We start from the raw sequence: 10231 nt of genomic DNA on the forward strand, positions 1-10231 counted from the left end.
CGTTGGTAACGAGGCCACGAGTTAGGAGATGCATTGTTTTCGATGACGAAGCTGAAGTCTCAGTTTCTTTTATCGAACCTGTTGAAACCCCAATAATAATTCCCGATGATGATGTCACTCCCTACGACACTCGTGAGTCTATCGACAAACTTTTTGTCAGTGGATTTGGTCGTGAAGATGTTGGGCCTGTTTTAGACGAAGTACCTTTATCATCTTTCTCATTACCCGTGCCTGTGATTCCTTCTTTACCAGCCCTAGCTATTTCCGTTCCTTATTCTACTGCTCTTACCTCTTCTCCTGCTCCTCCTTTGGCTATTCCCCCCTATAGTTCATCATACTGAAACTGGCTCTTCAAGTAAGAGTGCCGCTATGAGGCGGGTAACTATTGAAATTCCTGCTGAGAATAGCCTTTTGAGAAAATCAGGTCAGGCAGATATATGGCTAGAGCCTCTTATTGGCCCAATTGAAAAAGCAAAGCTGGAAAGCCATAGTTCCTTGACTTTAATGAATGACATCGTGCATGCCACTCTGAAGGTATTTTCCTTCTCTCCCATTTTGCAAAATTTTTCATCTTTGAGATTCTTATTTCTTCTCTTTTCTTTTTAGGCTAATCTCATCGGCACAGAGTTGATGAAAAGAATTGCTCCTTTGGAGAAGACAGCACGTGACTCTCAATTGGAAGAAACAAATTGGAAGGGGCAATTTGAGAGTGCTCAGCTTGACATAGAGAGCTTGCAAGAGAACAAGAATACCTTAGAGCAGCGAGTACGGGACTTAACCTCAGAATTGGCGGTTACAAAAGCTTCTTCACACCAAGCAGAGAAAGACAAAGAGTATCTCAAGTCCTCCTTTTCAGAGCAACTATCTAAAGCTAGTGAAGAGATCAGAGAGTTAAAGGCTCTTTTAAATCAAAAGGAAGTTTACTCTAGGGAGCTTGTGCAGAATTTGGCTCAAGCACAAGAAGACCTCAGAATATCTGCTGATAAGGTGCGTGCTTTAGAATTCTCCCACGCCCCTCTTCAAGCTTCCCACAGCTCTGCCTTGGCTGAAAATGAAGAGCTAAAAAATGAGATCACTGCTTGGGAAAAGGATTATGAGATCCTTGAAGAAAAATCTATTGTTGAGGCAAGTTGGACTTTTTTGAATTCCCGTCGTGATACCCTACTTGAAGCTAGCCAAGAAAACTTCAACCTGGAGTTAGAGTTAGATAAAATCAACGAAACTATTGAAAAGGCTCAACAAACTTAGGACTTCCCTTCTCCTGTGGATGAAGTTCCCGTGGCTGAAGCTTTTGTGAATGTTGAAGCTGATACGGGTGTCATGACTATTTCAAACCCGATCGAGCCTGTTACTGCAAGTCAAGTTGAAGCCGCGCCTGCTGATGCACCTGCCCAAATTGAGCCTGCTGCTATCGATGTTCCTGCATCAATACCACAAACTTCTCAGTGACCAGTTTTAATCATTCAAATGATTTTATTTTTGTTTTGAATTTGGAAGATAGTAATCAAACCCTTAACTTCATTTGAGGGTTGATTTTAGGAACATCAGTCCCCAAGTCTTTTAATGGGGTAATCTAAACAATTTCGTAGTTTGATGACTAAGTTGGAACTTAGTCTTAGATATTAAGAAGTTTTTTATCTTAAACTTCTGCTTGCTTTATTCTCGCCTCTTTATTTTTAAGGACTTACAGAATAATTTGCATTTTTGTTTTCTGAAAAATGCTTCTGTTAACCTCATGATTAATTTAAACATGAGTTTTATAAAAGAGGGCCCTTTTATATTCCAATACTTAATGAAGAAGACGTCTCAACTTCATAATGGTATTATCATACGACAAAAGAAACAGGAATACACATGTTTTTCTGAAATAACTTGGACAAGTTTTTATTTTTGAACCTTGTCTAGTTCCGAATAAAACTTTACATGTATTTGAATTACATCCATAACTTTCTCGTAACTGTGTTTCTTGTAACAGATTTAAAAAACAATAAATAATAGACACGGGGGTTTTCCCTATAACCCGTTTTAGTATAAAGCCTTTATCCCTAGTGAGGTTTTTCTTTGGCCTTAGCTCGTGGCTTTATGAATTTTACTCTACACTTGACTGGCTTTAGCTCGTGGCTTTATGACTTTTACTCTATACTTGACTGGCTTTAGCTCGTGGCTTTATGACTTTTACTCTGTACTTGACTTGACTCTTTCAAGCTTGATTTTTCCTTAATCTTCTTTGCCTTCTTTATACACATGTCTGTGTATATTATGTAGTCCTCCAAGTGTTTGAGTGTTGAAGTATGAAGCCTCGAGCACTTGATAGTTTCTCACATTTGGTCCTTTCCCTGAAAAGGAAAAACATACGAGACTCGGAGGGACGATTATAGATGAAGACTGCATAACCCGTTTGTATTTCTATAAGAATAATTATAACCCTAGGCCAGGAATTTTAGGTTACTCCATGTGCCTTGCATGTCGTGACTCATCATTTAGTACGGATTAGCGTTTTGCCTATCATCTAAAATCGTTAGTAAAATCTTAACAATTCAAAAATGAGATTTTAAATGGTTATATCTGACCGTGGATTTTCTTTAGAAATAGTATCTCTTTAAATGAACCGCATTCCAATGCGAAGGTAGTATCTTGCCATCCATTGTCTCCAGTTCATATGCTCCTTTTCCTGCAACATCACGCACTCTGTAGGGTCCTTCCCATGTTGGACTTAATTTCCCTGTGTTAGCTACCTTTGTAGACTGAAAAACCTTTTTAAGCACGAAGTCCCCAATTTTGAAGAACATGAGGCGTGCTTTTCTATTGTAGTATCGTTCTATGACTTGCTTCTATGCTTCCTTTCTTATTAAAGTAGCTTCTCTCCGCCCCTCGAGTAAATCTAGATTGACCCGCATCTCCTCGTCATTAGACTCTTGTGTCACCTGTGTGAACCATGTACTTGGTTCCCTTATCTCAACTGGAATTAAAGCCTCAACTCCATAAACCAATGAAAACGGTGTTTCACCTGTACTTGTTTTTGCAGTTGTGCGATAAGCCCATAAAACTTCAGGTAACACTTCAGGCCAGTTTCCTTTTGATTCCTCTAGCCGTTTCTTTAAGTTGTTGATAATGACTTTGTTCATTGATTCTGCCTGCCGGATGGTAGGGTGTTAACGTAATCCTTTTAATTTTCCAGCTTTGAAAAATTCCGTGATCTGAGCTCCAATAAACTGAGGACCATTATTACATACGATCTCCTTTGGTACGCCGAATCGACATATGATATTCTGCCAAATAAAGTCTCTGACTTCCTTTTCTCGTACCTATTTGAATGCACCTACCTCTACCCATTTAGTAAAATAATCAGTGAGAACAAGCAAAAATTTTACTTGTCCTTTTGCTTGCGGTAATGGTCCTACGATATCCATTCCCCATTTTATAAATGGCCACGACAAAATGACTGGATGTAATAATTCCGCAGGTCTATGCATATTGTTACCATACCTCTGGCATTTATCACATTTGGCTACGAAACTTTTTTGCCTCCTCTTCCATTTTAGGCCAATAATAACCTGCCCTAATTAAGGTTCTTGCTAGTGATCTTCCACCTGCGTGATTCCCGCAATGACCCTCGTGTATTTCTCTCATTACATACTCTGTTTGTGAAGGTCCAAGGCATCTTGCTAAGGGTCCACCAAACATTTTACGATATAGATTGCCTTGTTTTAAGCAGTACCGAGCGGCCTGCCTTCGAAGCGCATAGGCCTCTTTCTTGTCATCAGGGACGGTTCCATACTGTAAAAAAGCAACAATTTCGTTCCTCCAATCCCAGGTTTAAGTTATTAAAATTTACCTCATTCGCATCAGGATCAAGAATTGAATGAAATAAATGTATCACTGAGGCATTTGCATTGTTTGCTACATCAGCCGCAGATGCGAGATTAGCTAGGGCGTCTGCTTCAAGATTTTCGTCCCTAGGTATTTGTCTAATCTTCCAATCTTGAAATTGTTTTATCAATTCCCGTACTTTTTCTAAATACTGTTGCATCCTTTCTTCCCTGCTGTATAAGTCCCCAGCATTTGATTAACTACGAGTTGTGAATCACTCTTGATTATAATCTGATTTATGCCAAGTTCACGTGCCAGTTCTAAACCTGCAATCATAGCCTCATATTCTACCTTATTGTTAGTTATAGAATGACATTTAATAGCTTGCTGAATGGTTTCACCCGTAGGTGGTACCAATACTATCCCCAAACCTGCTCCTTTCACGTTAGATGAGCCATCAGTGAATAAAGTCCAAGTTCCTGGGTTGGCTCCATTGAACACCTGTAATTCTTTTTCTGCTTCTAACTATATTCCCTGACTAAAATCAGCCACGAAATCAGCTAATACTTGCGATTTTATAGCAGTTCTAGGTTGGTATGTAATTTCGTATTCACTTAACTCTATTGCCCACTTAGCTAACCTACCTGATAACTCATGCTTATGTAGTATGTTACGTAAAGGGTAGGTAGTTACCACAATGATAGGATGACATTGAAAGTAAGGTCTTAACTTCCTAGATGCCATGATTAACGCAAGTGCAAGTTTTTCTAACTGAGGATACCTCGTTTCTGCATCTAACAAAGATTTACTTACGTAATAGATAGGTGATTGTTTACCTTGCTCTTCTCGGACCAAAACAGCACTTACCGCCACCTCCGAAACAGCAAGGTATAGGAGTAGCTTTTTCCCAGCCTTTGGTTTTGCCAACAAAGGCGGATTTGATAAGTACGTTTTCAAATTCTTAAGTGTTTGTTGACATTCCTCATTCCATTCAAAATGATCCTGCTTTTTAAGAGCTGAGAAGAATTTAAAACACTTCTCTGATGATTTAGAGATGAATCTTCCCAAGGCCGCAATTCTCCCTATTAATATTTGAACTTCTTTCTTGTTTGAAAGTATGTCAGGGATTTCTTCAATGACTTTAATCTGTGCAGGATTTACTTCAATTCCATGGTTAGAAACAAGAAAACCCAAAAACTTGCCTGATGCAACGCCAAATGCACATTTTTCGGGATTTAACTTCATATTATATTTACGCAGAATTGAAAATGTATCAGACAAGTGTGATATGTGATTTTTTGAGTGCTGAATTTTAACAAGCATATCATCTATATATACCTCCATTGTCTTTCCTAAATATTCCTGAAACATTTTGGTAACTAACCTCTGGTACATTGCACCTACATTCTTTAGACCAAAGGGCATTACTTTATAACAATAAGTCCCCCTGTCTGTTATGAATGAAGTTTTTTCTTCATCTGCCGGATCCATTTTAATATGATTATATCCTAAATATGCATCTAAAAACTTAACAATTCATGACCTTCAGTTGCATCAATCAATTGATCTATGTGTGGTAGTGGAAAAGAATCTTTAGGGCAGGCTTTGCTAAGATCTGTATAATCTACACAAACCCTCCACTTACCATTTTTCTTTGGAACCACAACAGTATTAGCTAACCAGTTAGGATACTTTACCTGTCGAATGGAACCAATTTTTAGCAATTTTTGGACTTCTTCTTGAATCACCTGATTCTTGAAAGTTTCCTGCTTTCTTTTCTTTTGCTTCACAGGAGGATATAACGGATCTTCATTTAGTTTATGAGTCATCACCTCCGGTGGTATTCGTATCATGTCGGAGTGGGACCAAGCAAAGCAGTCCATATTAGTTTTCAAAAATTTGATTAACTTACCTTTCATTCCTTGGTCAAGATTAGCCCCGACATAGACGTTTTTATCAGGCCACTGAGCAAACAACACGACAGGTTCTAATTCCTCTATCGTTGTTTTAATATCTTCATTCTCTTCTGGTTCTTGAATGGTATCAGACCTTGAGTCTACATCTGTTCGCACTTGTTCAGTTGAGGTCTGTGCTGTGGTGTCCTCAATTGCCTTCTGTGATTGCCATTTGCCTTCACTTCTCGTGCTTGTATCTGCAATGGAGTTAATAGCCCTGGATGTATGTTGATCTCCGCGAATTTGACAAATTCCCCATGGCGATGGGAATTTGATAACTTGATGCAAGGTTGAAGGAACAACATCCATTTCATGGATCCATGGTCTCCCCAGAATCATGTTGTAAGCCATCTCCATGTCTACTACCTGGAACTTTGTATCTTTGACGACCCCTTCAGCAAAAGTGGTGAGTGTTACTTCTCCTTTTGTGACGACACTGGAATTATCGAATCCAGATAGAGTATGCGCCTTTGGTATTACTCCATCTTCAGCTTGCATCTCACGTAGCACTCTTAGCAAAATAATATTCACGGAACTACCTGGATCAATCAAAACTCGTTTCACATTAGTATCATGCACAATTAAATATATTACCAGTGCATCGTTATGAGGGATTAATACGCCATCTGTATCTGCATCATTGAATGTAATATTGCCTTCTTCTAGAACATGTCGCACCCGTTTCCCTTGGGTAATAGTTATTTTGGAAGTTTTGTTAGCCGCAGTATATGACATACCATTAATGTCTTCACCCCCACTTATAACGTTAATAGTTCTTTTGGGAGAAGGTGGCTTTGGAGGCTCCTGCTTGTTCTTCATGTAAGCTTGCTTGCCTTTCTCGCTGAACAACTCTGTAAGATATCCTTGTTTTAATAAATGATCAACTTCACTTTGTAAAAATCTGCAATCTGATGTTTTATGCCCGTGATCATTATGGAACTCGCACCAATGGTCAGGGTTGCGCCTGTTTGGATTCGATCTCATTTCCTTTGGCCATCGAACCTTATCTCCCATGCTTTTCAAAACAACTACGAGCTCGGAGGTGCTGACGTTGAAGTTGTAACCTTCGAATCTCGCTTTTAAATTTCTATCATCATCCCGTGACTTATAGTTGTTTCGCTCGTTCCTAAATCTTGATGAAGAACCTAATTCTCTGTTTCTTGATCTGTGGTCGTGCCTTTGATTATCATATTTTGACCGTGAGTCTTTCCCCACAGGTCCCATATAGGGCTCATACCTGTTTTTACCGGATCTTTTTTCGTTCTCTGCACGTCTTGAACGTATACTTTCTTCTTTTTGAGATCGGGGAACAATATCTTCCTCAATCCTCAACTTCGTGCTATACCTGTTATAAACATCGTTCCGCGTTGTAGCTGGGAATTCTTGAAGGCTTTCCTTTAGTCTCCTCATAGCTTCCTAGCTTTTTTCATTCAAATTGCTTGTGAAAGCTATAGCTGCCCAGTTATCAGGTACAGGCGACAATGTCATTCTTTCGCGTTGAAATCTATCCACGAATTCTCTAAGCAATTCTGAATCTCCTTGCTTAATTTTGAAAATATCCTCCATTCCTTTTTCCACTTTTTGGGCTCCCGAGTGCGCTTTGATGAAAGAATCTGCAAGATCAGCAAAAGAATTTATAGAATTTTTAGGTAAAAGGGAATACCACATTAGTGCTCCTTTGGTGAGTGTTTCACCAAATTTCTTGACTAATACCGACTCGATCTCCTGCTTAGTCAAATCATTGCCTTTTACGCCCGTTGTGAAGGCAGTCACGTGGTCCCATGGGTCTGTCGTTCCATCATACTTTGGAATATCAGGCATTTTGAACTTTTTTGGAATTGGGAGTGGGGCAGCACTCGGCTTCCAGGGTTGTTGCGAATATTTGTCCATGTCTACCCTTTTTATTATGGGCGGCACCCCGGGTATCTTCTCTATGCGTTCACTTTGCTCCTTGAGCTGTTTCTGCAAGGTTAGTACTAAATTTTGTAAATCAGAATTAATTACATTACCTGGTTCTCTCTCCTGCGATTTACTGGGGGTCCCACCGCTGCCTGAGTTAACAAGCCCGGAACGAGAGTTTTCTATAGTATTATTATTTGGAGAAGGTGTGGGTGTTGCAACAGGTAACTGGTTAACAAGCGCTTCAACAGCTTTGTTGACCTGAGCAGTAATTAACTTCTGCAGAGCTTCATCAACAGCTTCAGCATTTTCAAATTGAGCATACTCTTTTATTTGAGATCCATCGGGAGTACCCTCACGAGATTGTCGTGGAGAGTCCTGCGGAGTAGGAACTTGAATGTTAATGTTCTGTGGGCCTCCCTGACTTTGTTGGTTCTCTTGGTTTCCTGGGGTGTTGTCATTGTTATTCGACATGATTGATGTAACAAGGAAGGTCAAGTGAAAAGAAAATAGATTATCAGATTCCCGGTAAAGGAACCAATTTGTTTAACCAAAAAATAGAATTTCAGTCAAAGCTAGAATTTAGAAGAACGCGGGTTACTGATAATCAAAAGAATATGTAGAAGAGAATAATTTGGAGTAACCAGAATGTAATCAGGAGAAAAACAAGTGAATTAGAGTATATTTCAATTGTGTCTGTCTTTACAAGTAACTAGATACCTCCCTTTTATAGGTGTCTTGAAGGTATGCATTTCCTTCAAATTATAATGAAGCTATTATGAATAATTAAAGACATTAAATGCTACGTTACACAATCATTGTAATCAATACAAATTCTCAAACGTACCCGGTATTTAATGCCTATCAAATTCCGTATCTGCGCTCTTTATTATGGTCAGATCCGTTCCTTTTGATAAATGATCTAAATAGGTACGGGCACTGAATCCTTCAAATGTCCTCCCGTGCCTCTTCCTTGCCTTTGCTCGTTTCTATTGCTGCCCGTGACTCTTGACTAATTATAATTCCTTGACTATTTGACCAGTCCACGTGTCTCAACATATATAAATTCAATTTTTCCCAATACAATCATATCGGAGTCAATAATAATTAAACAACTATAGTAGCAATCTGTGAGGTGAATTTTCATCGGTGATTAATAGAAAATTATAACTTAAAGCAAATACTCCTTAAAAGTTAATAAAAAGACTCTGGAATAGCGGTTTCTTTTACAAAAGGATTTTGCTTTATATAATTTAATCATGTATTGTTCAATTATAGAAAAGAAAAGGAGTTCTAAGTGCACAACCGACTTTATTTGTGGTTTCCTACTTATTCTCTTACAATTCAATGACTGACTTCATTTGTAGTTTTTAACTTATTCTTGTTCCTTTTTTTACTAATAAAATTATAAATACTTAATCTCTTATAATGTCATAACACTGATAAGGACATATAACTCTGTTAGATCTAGGTTTCAATGATGAAAAATAATATTATTCTTATTGTATGTATCCAAAGTGAAGCAATACTCAAGACAAAAAATAGGGCGGAAAGAAAGGAAGAGAATATTGTCGATATGCTTAAAAGACCTACAAAAGGAAACAATCCAGGATATTCAAGGGATGAAGGTCCAAAACAGCAAAAGATTATCTCTAAGAGGAACATCGTATCAAGCCTAAACATCTGCTCGAATTATCAAATAAGCCCTCGAAGGAAGACAATGTCATGCTTGAGGATCCGCACAACTATCAAATCACGTCATCAAAAGGAAAGCTATTTACACCTACCATAATTCAAGAAATAGCCGTTGCGAAGCTCCACACTTATTCTTGGAAAAATCATCAATCAAGATTCATTCCAAATATCAATTCCTTTGGATTGCCAATCTCTCAAGAAATGTATCAATTTAGATTCAAAAAAGAATTTTACTCAAGATATATTTATAGTCGAAGACCAAGAAAGAGAAGGATATACTTTCGTCTAACCAACCTCAAGCTCTTTGTTCTACTCTTAACAAGCATTGTGTTCCAATTTGAATTACTGTATAATAATCAGAGAGAAGAAAGAGAGAAAAATATTGGTGAGGTATTGTATAAAAAGAATTGAGAGTTTACTTAGCATAAGAAAGTAGTTAGCGTGCATAAGGTCGCTAATGCAAGTGTACTCAGAACATCAAGGAGCTCTGAAGAGAGAGAACCCTCTTGCAACCCAAGGGGAATGGACTAGGATTCACATTGAATTTGTACCAGTGTAAAATATTCTACATGATTTAATTTTCTGCATCTTTTATTCTATAGTGATTATCTGTTTTCTTGTCACTAATCTTGAAGTCGACTAACTCGTAAACTAGTCGATTAGTAATAAAAATATTAAAAAGGGAAAGAATTCATCCACTCCTCTGCTTTTGTACTTTCAATTGATATCAGAGTAGGTCTCAAATTTTATTCATTGTTTAACAGCTTGTGAGAAACAATCATGTCAAATCAAGTAATTATTGGATCTCTAATTCAAGAAGGAACAATGCAGACTAGGAGTGTAATCTATGCTAAATCTTATGATGTCCAGAT

The 10231-nt window shown here is 38.1% G+C and overlaps 1 protein-coding gene across 1 annotated transcript; it reads left to right on the plus strand.

The window, feature by feature from the left end:
• Positions 1–369: 369 nt before the first annotated feature.
• Positions 370–1449, plus strand: LOC138875335 (uncharacterized). Its single transcript, XM_070154160.1, has 3 exons — positions 370–534; positions 607–1125; positions 1249–1449. The coding sequence occupies exons 1-3, from the start codon at positions 370–372 to the stop codon at positions 1447–1449; spliced, it is 885 nt and encodes a 294-aa protein (XP_070010261.1).
• The last annotated feature ends 8782 nt before the right edge of the window (positions 1450–10231 follow it).

This window comes from Nicotiana sylvestris, chromosome 8, assembly GCF_000393655.2.
Source record: "Nicotiana sylvestris chromosome 8, ASM39365v2, whole genome shotgun sequence".
NCBI classification, from domain to species: domain Eukaryota; kingdom Viridiplantae; phylum Streptophyta; class Magnoliopsida; order Solanales; family Solanaceae; genus Nicotiana; species Nicotiana sylvestris.

What these genes read in the sequence shown, in the direction of transcription:
- LOC138875335 (XM_070154160.1), top strand. Translation starts at nt 370, where the DNA reads ATGAGGCGGGTAACTATTGAAATTCCTGCTGAGAATAGCCTTTTGAGA. An exon ending in TCGTGCATGCCACTCTGAAG is followed by an intron (nt 535 to 606) that starts GTATTTTCCTTC and finishes TTTTCTTTTTAG; the next exon opens with GCTAATCTCATCGGCACAGA. An exon ending in AAGAAAAATCTATTGTTGAG is followed by an intron (nt 1,126 to 1,248) that starts GCAAGTTGGACT and finishes CAACAAACTTAG; the next exon opens with GACTTCCCTTCTCCTGTGGA.